The sequence below is a fragment of the Aythya ferina genome (assembly GCF_964211825.1).
Source record: "Aythya ferina genome assembly, chromosome: 1".
Lineage (NCBI taxonomy): Eukaryota > Metazoa > Chordata > Aves > Anseriformes > Anatidae > Aythya > Aythya ferina.
Window position 1 is genome coordinate 68,179,018 of NC_140296.1, and position 18,504 is coordinate 68,197,521.

General features: G+C 41.5%; 1 protein-coding gene across 3 annotated transcripts in view; it reads left to right on the forward strand.

Moving 5' to 3' along the window:
• Window positions 1-16,726, forward strand: part of AFF3 (ALF transcription elongation factor 3) — a 337,349-nt gene extending 320,623 nt beyond the window's left edge. For all 3 annotated transcript variants that reach the window (XM_084526939.1, XM_084526940.1, XM_084526941.1), the window contains exons 18-21: window positions 1,673-1,766; window positions 4,752-4,801; window positions 4,931-5,145; window positions 6,539-16,726. In XM_084526939.1, the coding sequence (XP_084383065.1) occupies window positions 1,673-1,766; window positions 4,752-4,801; window positions 4,931-5,145; window positions 6,539-6,660 (481 nt within the window). In that variant the 3' untranslated portion in view covers window positions 6,661-16,726. The remainder of the gene's footprint in view (window positions 1-1,672; window positions 1,767-4,751; window positions 4,802-4,930; window positions 5,146-6,538) is intronic.
• The last annotated feature ends 1,778 nt before the right edge of the window (window positions 16,727-18,504 follow it).

Consider the following 18,504-nt stretch of genomic DNA (forward strand, 5'->3'; position numbering starts at 1 on the left):
AAAAGAAAAGAAAAGAAAAGAAAAGAAAAGAAAAGAAAAGAAAAGAAAAGAAAAGAAAAGAAAAGAAAAGAGAAGGAAAAGGAAAGGAAAGGAAAGAAGGAAAGGAAAGGAAAGGAAAGGAAAGGAAAGGAAAGGAAAGGAAAGGAAAGGAAAGGAAAGGAAAGGAAAGGAAAGGAAAGGAAAGGAAAGGAAAGGAAAGGAAAGGAAAGGAAAGGAAAGGAAAGGAAAGGAAAGGAAAGGAAAGGAAAGGAAAGGAAAGGAAAGGAAAGGAAAGGAAAGGAAAGGAAAGGAAAGGAAAGGAAAGGAAAGGAAAGGAAAGGAAAGGAAAGGAAAGGAAAGGAAAGGAAAGAAAAGAAAAGAAAAGAAAAGAAAAGAAAAGAAAAGAAAAGAAAAGAAAAGAAAAGAAAAGAAAAGAAAAGAAAAGAAAAAAGAAAATAGCAAGCAGCCAGCAGCCGCATGTGCCCGCACCTGTGAAGGTGACCGAGGCAGCTCGCAGGACGGGGAGGCCGCTGCCAGGCGCCCTCCGTCTGCTGAGCAGAGGCTGTCCTCCAGCGGCGAGCGGCTGCAAGTCACCGGCTGCCGGCGGCCGAGAGAGCCCGGCTGGGGTTTTTTGGAGAGCCGCTTGCCCTGGGGGTGGTTTAGTGAGGTCTGGGCAGCTCCTGAAGGTGGGCAGCAGGGCACAGCCCCGCGCTGCCCGCCTGAAGCCTCCCAGCAATTCGGAGACCCAATATCGCTTTTACAAACAGGGCCTCCAAGGCCACAGGAGAAGTGCAACACATCGGCTTTTTGTTCCAAAAGCTGTGCTGCTGTGGTGCGATCCCACACGTTCTGCTTAAAAAATCTGACTGTGAAGAGGTGGTGGTGATTCTTGTTTCAGAAAATAGACAGGCACGCCTAAATCCAGTACTGAAGACATGAGTTTGTGCATCCTGAATGCTGATTATCAGTTATCATTATGTAAAATTAAGCACTGATTATCAGTTATCCTTATGTAGAATTAATAGCCGTTACTCTTGTTTAATTACATAGCATTAAAGGCAGCTGCAGGCTACCAAGGAGCATGGGGCACGCTGAGGTTCTCAGCCCGCTGCTGGCTCCATCCAGGGAGCAAACCAGGCAGGAGGCATAGGAATGGCCCCGAACCCCCTCCATGGCCTCCAGCCTGGCCTCCCACGTTGGAGGTTACCCCACAAACTCCAGACAGGTCCGAGGCATTGCCTGTTTCCCAGCTGACTCCATCTGCTGGAAGAGGTGACTGGGGGCGCACAAAGTGGATCCCGGAGCGACTCCAGTTCCTTATATATGTGCCAGGCTATTTTGTTGTAGTCCCAGGGTAAGACACCCCAAAAGGCTGCCTTTGCGTTTGCAACAAGGAAGGAAATAAAAAATAAATAAGATATACGTGTTGGGTTCCAGGCTTGCCATGACTTTTTGACAGGTGAGGCTGGCCAAGCGCGTGGGCTCCTAGTCAGGGTCAAGGCCTTGTAACCCAACTGTGCAAGGCCAGCTGAGCACAGTGGGTTTCGTAGCACCCTGTTAGCAGCATGCTGATAACAACACTAAGCAGGGTGCCGCCAGCCTTCTGCTGCCTGTTAGTTGGGGAATTTAAGACAATTCACCAGGATTCCTGTTTGGGGGCACACCTTACCTTCTGCTCTCCCTTTTGTTCTAGTTACCGCTGCCTGGCCCTTCTGTACTGGAGGATGTTCCGACTCAAGAGAGACCATGCTGTCAAGTATTCGAAAGCACTTATTGAGTATTTTAAGGTACATTTTTTAATGATGTTTTAAAATCAGTGTGTCTTTCTAGTAAATACAGCATTTTATTAAAAAAAAAAAAAAAAAAAAAAAAACAATAGCTGTGCTGAGTTTAGTTTTTGGCCTATCAAGTCAGCAGAAGTATTACTACAGGCTCCCATGGCAATACTTGGTCTCTAGTTAGTTATATTGCCTTCACAAGACAATATACAAGTCAAGTCCCTTCAGGATGAGAACTTTATCGTACCAACAAACAGGCATTTTCAGATTGTTCTTAATCACTTATCTAGTGCTATCCTGCGCTGCTGTGAGTAGGTTTTGGAGATTTTGCTCTCAGGATCCCCTCCAGGATTATACATCCCACTAGACTTCCTGTGGGGTGATGACTTTGATCCAGATCAGTCCTCAGCTGCAGGGCTTCCACTTAGCAGCGTCCATAGGTAAGACAGTGCAATGGGACATGTTCTCACCCAAGGAACTGGAAAAGAGCCCACACTGACTTCAGTCGTACAAGAGCATCAGAAGGCAACCAAACCACCTGCCTTGAACTTGCCAGAACTACTGGCTTCCCCTTCCTGTTTTGCTCCACCTGTACTACCTTCCTTCTCCACTTTCTGCCTGTACCATAGCCTAGTTATTGTGAATAAGGCAAGAAGTCATTCTGCATATTTCAATGTATTTTATTTGACAGACAGCTTTCCTCTGAAAGTAACTCAAGAACAAAACCTTTCTGATGGAGCCCTCTTAGCAGTCAGTCCATCCAGCGTTTGATCTACAAACAGAAAAATAGCCTCTATCTTTAAAATAAGAAAAAAATATGTACATACAAATGTTTTAAGAGAAACTGTTTTGGGAACCTGAATAACCATTTGTCTTTAAACATGGGACTCTTTTTTTTTTTTTTTTTCAGAAGAATATACCTTGAAATGAAAAACATCCATCCTTTGACATTTAGTTAATAAAAAATTTCAAATACAAGCACAAACATTCACGACCAGATTCTAAACACAAAAAGACAGTGAAGGAAATTGACAGATCTGTTATTGTCAAACTGAAATTGAAGTCACTGTAATTGCTTCTAAAAATTTAGCAATATATAATTCAACATTATGTTTTTCTAACAATGACTTGATTTCAGAGGAAAGAAATATGTGCCCATTATAACACTTTATTTTTCTTTACCAATTCAGAGAATGCCTGCATTAAGAACAGGATGGTCAGGCTCTCAACCATGTAAAATGTCTCCTACTTTCGACAGAAACTGTTTCACAGCAAACATAAAATGGACTTTTACTCTGTTATAGCCAAGATAAGCTTGTTTTTTTGCAAAGCTCCTGCCGATGTAATGATAGTGTAGTTTCACATTAGAAAGTATTTTCACCTTTGAAAGTAAAAAATGAAAAAAAAAAAAATCCATTTGCTATAATTTTCAGTGGAAAACAAGCCAATTCTCCACTCATTTCATATTTGGTAGCTAAAAGCTTTCAAAACCAAGTGATGTGAAATGCTGACTACATTAAGAACTTCCACATATATTATCAATCAAAGAAACATTTCGAACCATGTCACACATATTTTCAGGTAAAATTTGACATACTTTTATTTTAGAAAAGAAAAAAAATAAATATACTTTCAAGTATTTTATTTCCATTATATATATAAAAAAATAAAAAGCAACAGAGAATTAAAAAGCAGACACAGATATTCAGGAGCTAGGTGCATCCCAGAGTATAAAGAAACCAGGAGAATGGGTAGCAGTAAGAAAAGTGGGATAAGAGATGGTCTCTTATAACAATTGCACTCTCTTCAGAATCCTTACTGCACCCTTCTGGTGCAGAATTGAAAAGAGGCTGGAGTAAAACATCTAAAACATGAGTTTTTTTGAAGTTGTACAATAAGGCAGAGGATAGTTAAATTTACACTGGAAGTACCCTTGATTCCAGTTTGATTTTCTCTTTTTCCTTCCTCCAAATCTGTAAGTAAATTACACGTACTCAGTTTCTCATACACTAGAAAGATGAAGGCAAGTAGTTCTGAAACAGACCAATAATAATAATAATAACACTGAAGGAAGAGCCCACTGCAGGACACTCCAAGTTTAATTTTTCATACCAGTTACCTGCGACGTAGAATGCCCAGTGTCAAAATGCAGGAAGGATGCCAGGGCCCACACAGCACTGATGTGAATACTACTAAAATACCATAGCCAGTTCTCACATGTGCACAAAAGATGTGGGAACACAAGAGGGAATTCAGGGAATGCGTCAAAACTGAGTAAACAATCTTTTTGAAGAGAGGCTCAGGTGGTGTGTCCATCTTAGGTTAAGAGAGGATGTGATCACTGTGTGTATGGAAATATCACTGATAATGCCAGGTGACATGCAGGCTTGCTGGCACCGGACCAACAAAACCCCAAAGCTAGCACTGAAGTTCAGAAAAATTCAGCCTTGAAATCCTGAAACAGATCTGTTCTCATAACTGCTAAACAGTAGAATGGGACACAGGAGAGCAAGCAGGATAAATAGTGTTTTAGGATTTCTATATGACTAGCTATCCTTTTTTAAAAACAAAAACAAAAAAATGTTTCTGGGTTTCTGGTAGAAGTTCCATGACTGGTGGAAAAGGGATATGCACACTGAGTGACCTTTTGGTTTTCTGGTTTTCTCTATTGCAATAAATTCCAGCCTAAACCTCACAGAGAGTCCTAACAGCACTTTCTTCTGAACACCCAGGATTTCTGTCAAAAGGCTCAGTATCAACTAGCATGTTTTCCTAACAAGCCCCAACCCTGGGTGTTTAATAGGATGTGATTTGAGTCTGTGCTACAGCACTGCTTCATCACAACACCAAATCAGGCCCAGTGGCTTTACTGCATTGTAAGACTTACCTACACCATTTTTTTACATTTTTTTTTTTTTACTTTTATGCTGTTCACTGTTTTTCATTTTATCGTTTTACATGTTATGTGTATTATGAATTATTTTTCTTTTACAGAATTCATCAAAAGCTGCCCAGAACCCATCTCCTTGGGGTACCAGTGGAAAGTAAGTTCACATGTCACACGGAAGCTTAGATCAGATCGGTTGTCAGATATTTCCTGCAGTATGTTCTGATACTCACATGTTTTTAAAACAAGCATCCTCTTAACTAATGGTGTTAACATCTGATTTCAGGAGCACAGGAACTCCATCACCCATGTCCCCTAGCCCTTCTCCAGTCAGCTCTGTAGGGTCCCAGGGGAGCACAGGGGCCCCTTCCCCATCTCCTATAATCAGCATCCCACAGCGCATTCATCAGATGGCTGCCAACCACGTCAGCATCACCAACAGCATCCTGCACAGCTACGACTACTGGGAGATGGCTGACAACCTGGCCAAGGAAAACAGAGGTGAGTGATTCAAGGCAAAGGTCTACTCTAAAAGAATCTCACATGATTTTGATCACAAAAATAACTGTTTTGATAGGAAACCTATCTGCAAAGTAGGACTGCAGAGGTGATTATTTTTCTTCAGCCTGTTCCTAGTCTGTCCCAAAATTGCCCCAAAATGCAATTTTGACAGCTATGTCACTCCGAAGCATCTTTATATCACCAACTTCTTTTTTCCTTCTGCAGCTGGTCAGGACTGGGGGCAGACAGGTCACAGACATAGCTGCGTGTAGTATTCACTGCCATCTAAGTAATTCTGGATAGAAAGGTTTGAGAGAATAAAGGCAGCTTTCTGTGCCCCAAAGTCATAGATCTGGACAGGATGCATCCAACCAGACCATGTCAAAAGCCAGGAGCACCCTTCCTTTCTGCAGAAGAAATGAACACCTCTCCACCCACGCACCCACCCTACCCCCATGCAGACACAGATGGGAATGAGGTGCCCTCACTCCCTCTTCAAAGCAAAATTCTCTTAGCTGAGCTGCTTTCCCTGAGTGGGTGCCTCATCTTCTGATGATGATAAAATATTCCTTGTTTTTTTAGGCTATGTAATTACGTATTTAAGACAGAGACATGGGCAGGATTCAAATCAAAATGAGGACACCTAAGTGTAGATGTCTGGTTTTGAGCCGGGGGCCTAATCTCCCATTACAGTTGATAGAGCTTTGTTCAATACAAGCAGCAGAGCTCAAAGAGCTGCTCAGTTCACCCCAAAGAGGACAGAGGGATACAATACACTTTCCAAACTATCAGTAGCAAATGCCCTTTTTTTTTGAGGTGTCCTTTCCTACACTGCTGCTCCAGAAGTCTCATGTATGTCCTGTGTTAGGTCTGCCAGCCCAAACTGTATGTATCAACTGCCTGAGGACATCTCAAACGGGCGTTATGTGCCTCTGCATAGGCAACTGAATTAAGTCCCTCGTGGCTAGCTAGGCAAATTACTACTTAGGATGGGATGAACATGTCATAGAGGTCTCTATTTGTCCATCAAGGTATTTGGATATCTAGTATATGTATAGACAAACACTCGTGTTTAGACTTTTACATTTAGTTGTCCTTAATCTCGGAATAAATCTTGCCCAGCATCTGTTTGCTTTATCAAGACAATGGAAGTTAATGAAAGGCAAAGCCGAAGAACTCACTGTTTTGTTCCTTCAAAAGAAAATTGTTGTGCATCAGCCTGTAACATCATGAACCACGGGGCTTTAAAATTAATCTCACCAGCACTAAACTTTCATTTCCATGAAACGTTCAGCTCGACTCAATTTGCAAGAGAATAAAATCTATTAAAGGTTGACAAGTAGCAAATACAGCTTCACTCTTCTGATGCCGAATCTTTTTTCTTTCCCTGTAGATTTTTTTAATGACTTGGATGCATTGATGGGACCTATCACCTTGCACAGCAGTATGGAGCATTTAGTTCAGTACACTCAACAAGGACTTCACTGGGTGCGGAATAGCGCTCACTTGTCATAATGACTGTGTGCCATTCACATGGACTGTATACCTTTCATGGATAATTCAGTTATTCTGGACACTGTGCTACAAAAATAGTCAACCACAGCATTGATCCAAACAAAGGTGAATATTTCTTCAATGTTGAGCAAAATTTTTCCGAGTGTAGACATGTATCTGTGCATATGTACAATATACAATGATGTCTTTTCAGAATGAATAGTTCTGTACCGCTCTCCAAACATTTTCATACGCTAGAAGTACTAGAAGAACTGATCTTGATGCACAAAACATACCTTTTCTGTTCACGGGCTGAAAAACTCAGAAACCAAAATCTCATGGGTTGATTGAACCAAGTGCAATAAGCACAAATCCCTGTTCAGGAAAGCTCTCAATAGACTCTTACCTTTAAGCTTGTACCGAAATCCCATTGACTTCAGTAGAGCTTAAGCACATATACGAGGGCTTTCCTGAACTGGAATGAATGAGGGCAAATCTCTGCCATGGAGAACTTTTACTGCGAGCACGGACACTTCACAGAAGTTCCAACAATAATGTTCCATCTCCCTGTAACCTCCCCACTGGGGCGGGCATGCAGAGGAGTTGTGTAGTCTGCATTAAGTTGGAGAAAGACGGCATTCCTTCATGTGCAATAACTTTCAACAAATTGCATGCATTTCTTTATCTCCTGTCTTTTTAAATAACTTTACCTCTTGTTCAGCTCCGCACCAACAGTACAACCTGCAGTATCGGGCAAAAAGCCTGAAAGCAGATATGCTGATAGCAAGAACTTTTAAAAGAGGTGGTGGAAAATTGCATTCTGTTACTGACAGTAAATAGATAAATGAAAAAATATGGCAACCTGCAATCCACTTAGTAAAGAAAATGTGTTAATTTCAGCTGCATACAGACAGAGAGACATATCTGTAAGAGTTGTTGGCTTTGCATGGGAAGGCTTCATCTTACAGATTTTGATTTTCATATCTTTTTCATCTAGCAGAAGCTCACAGCCTGTTCTTCTAGTCTATACGGGAACGTTACATGCAATTTCCTTTATCTGGGAAGCTGAGTTTGCTGCTCATCAGGCTAAGAACTGTTTCCTATCATAATCCTCTCACTCTTCATCCATAATCCTCAACGAAGCTTTAATGTTTCTTGATTTATTGGATGTTTTCTGTTCCTGTTGACAGGCTATGTTTTTTTGTGCCAGAAGAATTAATCCCACAATGATTGGAGTTTAATTTGGGTCAGCTGAGGTCAAGGCCAGTTCATACCAACTGTGTTTGCATTTAGTGCATTCGTGTCCATTTTCAGTGGTTTTGACACATTTAGTTTTCTTCCTCTGTTACTGGAAATTTTTTTTTTTTTTTTTTTTTTTGCTTGCTTTGCAATCAGATTTGCAGCCCTTACTCAAGTCAGCAGCTCTGATGACTTCAATGGATTATTCTTGTCCAAGTCACTGACTGGACCCTTTGACTGTTGTTTCCTATTCTAATTTAGAAATATATTAAGGAAACATGAGTGCAAAAAACTCTTTCAATAGAAGATACAAGTAGAAGTAGCCACTGATATTGATGGTTGATTGATTGGTCTCTGCTGCCTTTTTTTTCCTCCCAGATTTTTGAAGAGATGCATTAAAAAAAAAAAAAAAAAAAAAGATACCAAACAAAGTGTCACATTTGCTCAGTAGAACAAAGGTTGTATTTACCCTGTGTTAAAGGCTTGAGAACATGCAGAGCCCTACATATGTGCATTTTTTTGTCTAGGCTACTTACCATAACTGCAGCTATTGCTCAGACTCAGCACACCACTCTGTTCTTCGAAGCAGCTCAGCAGGGTAATTTCCAAGGGACTGCTGAGTCCCAAGCCATCCCAGGCCAATTTTATGTGCTGGTCAATTCTCGGATCCTGCCCAGGAGAACTCCTGAGCTCAGGCTGTGGTAACCTCTTAATACAGACTTGAGTGTTATAGTGTGGCTGGCTTTAAGAGTGGACATGGGCCTGCCTTTAAATGACAAAATACACATCCTCCAAGTCCTCCAGGCACTCTTAATTCCAGTCAACCGCCCTAGAAGGAACACAAGTTGTTTGGTCCCGAGTATCGTGGAGAACTTGGTCAGTGCCTTTTCTGTTTATTACTTGCCTGATCTCCAGCTGTGGAAGTCTGCCATGATGTACTCGACTAGCAGCAGCAGATTCCATCAGCTGCTTCCATACCATATGAAGGTACTGTGGGATTTCTCCTCAGATCAGGAAAGTGAAATTCCGATTAGATTTGCTTCTCTTTTCTTTGATGGTGCCTATGATGTTTATCTTCAGATAAGTTTGGGGGTTTGGGAGCCCTTGTTGCTATTTAATGTTGAGAAATTTTAGACGTGACATATATTCCTTGCCTTAAATGGAGTTTAGTTTTATTGCACACGTGGCATTTGAGTTTCAAGTATGGAACTTTGAAGCATGTTTATTTTACTAAGATCGGGATATTTTTCTTAATCACGATGAACTCTTTGTATGGATGTAATATGTCAAGCAACTTCACAAAGAAATGCAAGAATTAATGCTGTCCTGTTGTAACGTGTTTCCAAGTACTAAGGATCTCTTGCAGATGATTGTCCTTTCTTGTACATGGTTCTAATATTTAATTACTCCAGCTAAAATACCCATTGCTTCCATGGAAAAACACAGTGGTTTTTTAGGTCTTGTGCTGGCATCATCCATGTTGTCCGATGAGCCCAACCAAGCCTTAACCTCTGGTGGTGTAACAGGATAAAATAGCAGCCAGTTAAACCAAGTGGACATAAATGGATTAGAAGTTTTGGCCTCCTTTCTGTAGGGTTTCTTACAGCTGTGTTTTCTAGAGGTTATTTAGGATACTCTTCCGTGCGGGCTATTTTGCTGTATAATGGTTGTTGCAGTTTAGATGACTGAAGCTGAATGTGACATGGTGTCAACAAATACTTTATTCATTTTCTTAGGGCCAGATTTGGTAAAGAGTATGCAGCTTTTAGATTTGATCCAATTAAGCAGATGTTCCACGTTAAGAACCTGAATAGTTTTAGACATTTCAACATGACTCAAAGGTGCTTTGTGTGTTCTGGATGAGACCAAGGGAGTCCAAGGACTTTTTTGGGGCTCAGTGAGAGATGTTTACTTCTCTCAACCAGTTGTAAAAGTCCAGGAACATGCAGGCTTCTTTACACTATAACATTTTCAGGTTCATTTTGTGAAAGTAAGAAGTTAGTCCGTACAAACTTAAAAGGATTATGCCTGGAGGGAGAGGCTGGTAAAGCAATGGGAATGCATTCAAAGGAACTATATATTGCAGGTGAATGCAAGAAATGCAGTGCAGCCTACAGGATCCTCAGAGACAGCAAGATCATACAGACCCCTTGGCCTTAATCATTTATAGTATTCCATAGTGGCATGAATGACAGATAAGAACAAATTATATGCAGAGGTTCAAGTGTGGCCAAAAGTCAAGCAGAGTCCCCCCTGTCACGTGGCAGGATACCCCAGCTCCTTGCTTGCCTATTTCTTTTATCCAAATATCACAGGGCTCCAAAGGAAGAGGTTTCAGTGAACAGAAGACCTTAGGTAAAGGAAGTTAAGAAGATCAAGCCCTAAGTGTAGATACAAATATGTATGTATATACTGTAAATCTAAATAGTAATAAAAATCACTCAGCATGAAGGATATTACTAGTGCCTACCATTGATCATCAAGTACTCATCATTGAGCAGCCATATCACCTCAGAACTGCAGTAACTGTTATCAAAATAATTTGTGCAGCTAATTAATTTATAAGAAATGCACCTTCGGGACTGTGCCATAGTATCTCTTTCGTAATACAAATCTTCAACCATTTTTCATGGCTACTGATTCAAATCTACATCACTGAAATGTCAGGATATCTTTTTTTTTTTTTTTTTTCCCTAGATGAGGGCATATACTTAGACCTGGCTAATCTGTGCTTTGTTTATCTACCCAAGAGACTTCTATAGTCACCAGCCTTAACGCGTGTACAGTATATACTATTCACTGACTTCGTTGTAGGTTTTAATCCAAATGAAATTGGAATTTGCAAAATGACTTGGATTAATGGCATCTGTCTCAGATACCCTGCAGATGCGACATTAAATGATTCATGATTTTAAGCAGGAAAGGTTGACTTTTATGTAAATAACAGGGGTGAGTTCCAAGAATTTCTACAAGATTTTTTTTTCAAATTAGATGATTGTCAAAGTAATACATTTTTTTTTAACTCTTCTAAATCTTCTGGGGGGTCATGGGTTCATGTCAAAGCTATATTAAGAACTTCTCCCTCTGCAATATGCCTTGCCTTTGCATAATCTGCTTAATGCTTAATATGTCAAAAAGAAATGTTTCTTTTTCACAACAATAGCAATGTTTCCCTCCCCACCTCCAGGGAGAATCCTCAAACTAAAGAATAAAATCTCTTGGCACAATAGAAATACAAACAATGCTTGAAGAATATGAACTTGTTAAGATAACGATAGGGGTTTGGCTGGCATAGACCTAACATGCCTCTCGTTTTCATATCTTTCTGTTAGCATTTACATCACATCTTTGAACTCATTGTGTTTGAAACTAGAGAATTAGTCTGATTTTCATGTCTTAAAAAGGCCTGTTAGGTCTGATCAGTATCATAATTATAATTGTTACATTAGCTTATGTGCTGTGCACTGAGGGCTGGGAAGGCATGTAACCACAGATAAATTTGTCAGAATTCATTTAGAAAAGCATTTGGATGATCTTATGCCTAGCCTGTGAAGAAAACCGGAGAGCAATTTCTCCCACCCAATACTGTTAGCATGAAGACTCGGCTACTTTAATGTCTCCCCTAAAGCTGCCAGTTGCCCTTTCTAAGGCCGAGACTCCATTTCCAGCCTTACTGGTTGCCATGCTATCAGTTGTTCTGAAGGTTGATTAACAAACTGGGAAAGTTACCGTAGGCCCTGTTTGCCCTCACCTCACTAAAGCTACAGGGAGGATAAATACCAAGATTTGGAGTATCCAAGGCTCTATCAGTCCTTCAAAAGGCTTTCCTCACTGAGATTCAGCTGGAGATGTTTCTTAAGTCATTCTTGCTTGCTGTCTGGCTCCTTTGCTCTTGGAAGTCCTGAGGTATGAGTGCCCTTTCAGGGATGTTTTCTTCTCTGGTAGCCCAAGCTGCCTTTCAAGCAACGTGCTGGCGCATGGAGCAAGTATCCCACAGGTTGTGCAAAGGGCCTTGCTTTCCCCCACAAAACCAGCAGAAAATACAGCAAGGTTTGCTCTCTTTCTTGATCTGTGTAACTTGCATCTTGCACAGTGTAGCTTGAATCCCAGACTCATCCCTGCTACCCTGAAAGGGTTTCACTGGGTCCAATGAAAACAGGGGGATGACAAAAAAATGGGAGATTTCCTCTGTCCCAGGGCACATATTCCTTTTGGGGAGTGAATATAAAGAACAGCACGGATCATGAGGCATTCAGGTCTCATGTTTCTCATATGTACTAACACAGGGGTACTTAACATTTATCTGCCTCATAGGGCTTTATGAGTATTAATTAGTGTTTGCAAATCACATTGCATCCTCAGAAGGGAAGTGCTGCAGAAGAGCTATGGAAAAAACTGCTAAGCACACTGGATGAATTTCACCCCTGAGTCCAGAGCTACAAGACCCTCAAATTCCTTAAATATCATCTAAACTCTCAGTGTAAGCGCCAGAGCATATAAAACTAGTGCTTAGTACTGAGGGGAGTCATAGAGTCACAGTCTAGGTGAAATTGCCATTCCCAGAGTATCTGTAACTTTGATCCTCGTAGCAAGCAAGAACCACAACAGTGATTCTGGGACAAACGGTGTAGGTTAACCAAGTGGTGGGGAGCCATCCTAAGAACTGCAAATTCTTTTTGTATATAAGACACTTTGTCTTTCTGTAAAAGAAATTTGCCTTCTCAGTCTCACCAAGAGTGTTTTTCAGAACAGCCTCAGAAAAGTTCAAATTTGTTACTACAAATCTGGCTTGAAACGAATCCAGACCAATAGATGCTGTCCTTTAGAATGGTGCATTGCAGAGAGGACTGGTCAGCTATCAGAACAACAAAACCAAAAAAAGTGCCTCTCATAAAATATCCATCTGTTAGTGATGTACATTACCAGCATGTGGTCCGGGAAGTCAGGTATGTTGGAGGACAACGTTGTCTTCCCAAATCATGCCATCATTAACCACTGTCACAGGGTTAAATTCCATGCTCTGTTCTGACACGTTGCCTCTAGAAGTCACCAGTAAAACGCTTCAGCAAGAACTGAACACCAGTCAAATCAACAAAATGTTTCTACTGCTGTTCATCTTATTCAGGCAGTACGAGCAAATCCTTCCTTACTTAGCACTACTTGTCTTTTTGTTCTTATTTATGGAATCTTCACCCTAGCCACAGACATGAAAGGAAATGTTTCCTGTGGGAACAAGCTAGATGTGGATAAGATTTACCAAAGTAAGGGCCCTTCTTAGTCTTTTTTCCCATTTCTATGCCTAAAAATATTGGTATTCTAAAAGAACAATTTCATCTGCAGTTGAGATTTTGGAGTCTGCCTTCACCCATGACAAACAAGTCCATCTTCCATTTGCTCACATAAAGTGCTGCATGGTAGCATGGGGGCTTCTGGCATTCCCCATGAAATCACATATTTTACTGCCATCATCAATACACGAGTGCACCTTACATCTCCTCACCCTGTTGTTTTACCTCCCTGGTCACACAGTCTGCTCTCCCTGTAGCTTCCCTTGCCCCACAGCTTTCATCCCCAACTCCATCTCCCAGCCTGGGCTGGTGATGCGCAGGACAAGAGACAGAGCAGAGCTGCTCCAAGCAGCTCGGGACCTTTCTGTTTTCTTCTTGTTTGCACCCTACTGGTGGGACTAGCACCCACCTTCTTCCCGTTACTGCTAGCAAGAAACTAGTTCCCTTCTTAGGAGGAGACGGGGAGTGCTGATGACTCCATGCACAAGGTCTGACCAGCTCTTCTTTAGGTGAGCAGATGGATGAGAGGCCACTAATCTCGGGACCCAAAGCCTTTGTGCTGGTGACTCAAATACCCCAAGTGCAACAGCAGTGCAGCTGGAGGGGTTGCAGCAGTGCCACCGGGGCCAGCTGCCTTTGGCGCAGGTGTTACTGATTTGCTTGAATGAGCACTGAAATTTGGGATCCTGCAGTAGAACCAGCAGGAACTGGTAGCCTCACACCTGTCCAAGGACTTCCTGTAGGTCATTGAGACCATGCAATCAGCCTTGTAATGACTCTCTGGGGTTAAATAGCAATAGAAGCTGGAATGGAAGAGGAAAAAAAAAAAAAAAAAAAGTCCTTATTTAATCACAGAAGGTGGGATTCACCTCATCCTGTACTGAAAGTCTACAATAAGCAAGAAGAAACACACCCTAGTACTTGTACTTGTTTCTGTCACTAGCTATAGAGGGAGTCTACGTGATGAGCTCAGAAACAGAGACAATACAAATCCCACCCCACGTTTATGATTGTACCTGTTACTACCTGCTGAAATTGGTAAAATACCATAGGGTAGGCTGAGGCAGGGTATGGCTGAGGGAGCAGACAAGCAGGAAAATATGTATGAGGTAAATAAATTTATTTCTGAGGTGTTTAAAGCATGTGTTTCGGACTTGAACCATTCCTAGCCCACTCTCTAACTCACTAGGCCCAAATCCAAAGTAGTTCCTTGAGGGTTGAATGTGCACCTTTCTTCTGTTAAGATTACTGAAATATCCAGAAAATACATTTTACAGTTTAGTAAACACTCAAAGGCACTTTTTCATACGCTGTCTGAAAGTGCAGTTGGCTTTTTTTAACAGAAGGAAGTGTTTCCGTCAATGGTCAAAGAGATCAGACTGGCCATCGGCCCACAAGAGGCCAATGTTTCTATGGAAATTCAACAAATTGTGCGAAAGAACTCGAACAACATTGCAGTTTTATCCACGGAGAATAATCTGCAGGCAACACAAGGCCACCTAGAGCTCATAGCCTGCCTGCATGCTGCCAGTGCCATAGCAGCTCCTCCAGGAGATGAGGCAGAAGAGTTGAGAGGCATCAGGGCTCCTCTCCACGGCCAAGCCAGGCCTTCCACACGGGGCCTCTGTGCTGGCCACAGCGGATGGAGATAATAACCAGTGCAACAACACCTGGCTGTGCAAGGACTCGTGCTTCACCTAGGGCAGCTCCCTGTCCCCCTGTGCTCATTACTGATCGAAGCTTGGGTGGCAGTGATGCCTGCAGACCAGGGGTCCTGTCAAAGCGGGCACCCTACAGGGAGCGAGCCACAGACTTGCTTCCAAAGAGCTGCCATCGTACAGAAGCCAAAACCAAACCAAACTGCGGGTGGGCAAGGAAAATAAAAAGATAAAAAATAAAAAGAGAGAGTAAAGGGCAGCCAAAATAAGAGGATGTTTAAATTTGTCATTACTTACCTAATCAGCAGCAATAATGACAGTAACCATAACTCCCTTCCCATTTCCTAAGGGTAGCAGCAGTGGTTGAAACAGCGATGTAGCAGTCCCAGTGTGAGGTCCAGCCACCGAGAGTCCCCTTGGTGAATGTGCTGGACGTGTGGGCAGCAAACAGTGGGTGCTGCCACGTTGTGACTCTCCACCCCTCCTTTCACATAGCCAACTGGGAGCCCCTGTTCAGCTGAGGTACTAAAGGGTCAGATAGCAACCAGAATTATTTTTGTGTATTTTCATATTTCATTTTTTGCAACAAACACTGGCTTTTTTTTTTTTTTTTTAATAAATTTATTCAAGACAATGTGGCTTTATTTGCATCTCATATAACACTGCTTACATTTCTCTCCGAGGGTGTTCCTCCTGAAGCCTCGCCCACCCAGCCAAAGCTACAGCAGTTTATCTTTCCAGTGAGAGCAATCCCACAACACATCCCTACATTGCAGGCAATATTGTTTACACAGGTTAATAAACGGAGTATTCTGTACAGTAATTTATGCTGTAAGATATGTACATATATCACTGTAGCAGTCACAAATGCTTTAAACTGCCTTATTTATTAGATCAGTTAGCATTTCCCCCCTTGCTCCAGAACACTTTAAATTATTTTTATCTTTTGCATTAGGTAATTTTTTTAGTTACTGCATTTTGACCCAATTATTGAAAAAAAAAAAAAGGTCTTTACAGTAAATAGATATCTAAAAGTTAAGTAGAAATAGCAAATTTACCACCCATCCAACTAATATAGCTCTAATTATGATTAAAAATAAATATCTTATATTCTTATCTGTGTATTATAGTATATGCCACAAATCATATTCCACTTGTGATCAATACAAACAAGAGCTTTAGTAACTTTCACCTGTTTCATTCTTCCATTCGGAGACAAAAACATAATAAACCACTTAATCTAAAATATTCCCCGTGAGAGCCCTGGTCTTATTCCTCCCTCAGGCAAAACTTATGTTGGCTTCAGTGGGAGCTTTACCTTGGAAAAAGTACAAGATAGGGACATTACAAAACAAATATATCATGTATGAACAGCACTTGTGCTTGGTACTCCTTCCTTTTCTTTTTTTTTTTTTTCTGTAGTGAGAAACATAGGGTAGGTATTACATCTGTAACAGTTGTCTGTCTCACTCCTTCCTTTTTGCCGTACAAGTACAAAATTAAGATTCAGAAACAATTGTATTGGTTCCAGTCACTCAAGCAAATCAGAAATCTTATGGGGATCAGTTCCAAGCCAAACTAGAAAGTACAAGAAAATTTTGCTTTTGTTTGTCTTCATGTTAAATTTTGTCACACGACTGAACAGGTTCATGCGTACAAAGGCAATGAAATTATTAACGACTTCTTTTACTGTTTGGAGATTTTGCTATGTCCACAGTTCATGTAAAACTCATGTAGCACAGTTTCTGGGATGGTGAAAAATCCTACTGTAATGTAACAGAATGAGCCTTAAGGATTTGTAAGAATAAGCACTTTTATATTAAAAAGCAAATATTAATTCATCAGTAAGATTACTTTTTTAATGTGACAATAAACCATGAAATCAACATCCTTCCGTCTCAAGTACGTCTCATCTGTCTCTTTCTTAAACCTTTGTTCCGAGTGAAAAATTTGCCTGGTTTTGTGGTGCAGCCTCTGGGTCCCATTGCAGCTGCCTGTGCTCCAAACTAAGCCACCTGCCCTTCTCCACAGGAGAGGTCTTTGGAAAACTTTGTACCAGGAAAAAGGAAAAATTCCCATGTAGGATTGTTCTCCCTCTGAATTACTTATTCCACCATGCTCTGCCAAAGCCAAAATGCTTTAACATGACTTTTTCACAGAATGGTACCTCCTAGCCATTTTCTCTGCTCATCTGATTCCCCAGGTAGGCGGGAGGGGAGCTAGGTGTTTTCCTTCTTCTTCCTGGGGAAATCACATTTTCCTGAGCAGCTCCTGACAGCAGGGCAGGTACTGGCTGGATGTCCTGGGGCAGGCCAGAAGGAGTGAGCTTCCTCAGAAACCTTCTGCTTTTGTGACTTGCCACCATGCACACGTTATCCATACCCTGCCTGGGTCTCAGCTCAGTCCTACACACCACAGGCAGCTCCATCCAATTCTGCCAGGGTGGGACGGCGTGCTTCGGTGCTGCCTCCCCTCCTTCCACATCGCTGCGGCTTGCTGGCAACCCTGCCAAGCAATCTTGCAGGATTTCACTTCTGGTTTGTTCCACAAAAACCTTCTCAGCTTAATTCAAGGTCAGGAAAGAAGTCAGGCAGCACCGAGCTGGAGACCTGGAGGGCTCATTATGATGATCTAGTCTTACTTCCCAGGAAAACACGGGCCATAAGGTTTCATCAAGGGATTCCTTAATCAAAGGCTAATAACCTGATGAAGAGAATTCTAACCTTTTATTAAGGCACCCAATCTTGATTTAAAGACGCAAAGTAATGAAGAATTTACCACGTCTCGTGGACAGCTATTTGCTAAAAATACTGCTCCGGGGCTTCAGTTTGAATGGTGTCAGAGCTAATTGCAAAGCCAAACCAAAAGGAAAAAAATAAAAAGAGTGAGAGAGAGAGAGAGAGAGAGAGAGAGAGAGAGAACTCAAAACCTGAAGATGGAATAAGTGCACTAAAAGGGAAAAAGAAAAAAAAAAAAAAAAAAAAAAAAGCAATTTATGGGGAAATTTTGCATTCTAGTGGAGTTTCTGGTCTTAATGTGAGGAAAGTGTGCATAGGCAGTCGTATTTGCTACTCGGAAACAGAACAGGCTGTGACCTTGTTTACTAGGTATGCAAGCCCACAGACAAAGCACAAAGGGGAGCTTTGCTACAAGCACTGCTGAAATGCAGACCCTGTTGTGGCCCTTTCACGTTTGTGCCAAGCCCACATTTACAATAACGTGACTCCCTCTTAGTTTTCTTTAAAGTAAGAACAGAAACCAGCAGAAAACAACAGCATGTGTGGATGTTTCTTAAAATGAAAGCCAGGCTACCCAACTCTCTGGGTAGGAATTCGTACAAATCTCCTGTCCCATAAGGAATTACAAACCAGTAGAGATGTACAGTTACAATGTCTCCTAGGACCATTTATGCAGCTCCCGACAGTGTGAGTTTCTACTGATTTTCTGTAGTCATTTCTCAAATACCAGCATTACAAATCAGAAGCTAAGGTTACATATGTCAAGAACTCTGACTTCGTAACATATGCCTACACGTAGTGTAAAACAATAGACAATATAGTCCTAGAGACACAGATCTTCCTTCCCTTCCCTTCCCTTCCCTTCCCTTCCCTTCCCTTCCCTTCCCTTCCCTTCCCCTCTCCCTCAGAAAGGTCACACAATGCTGTGAACAGCTTACGATA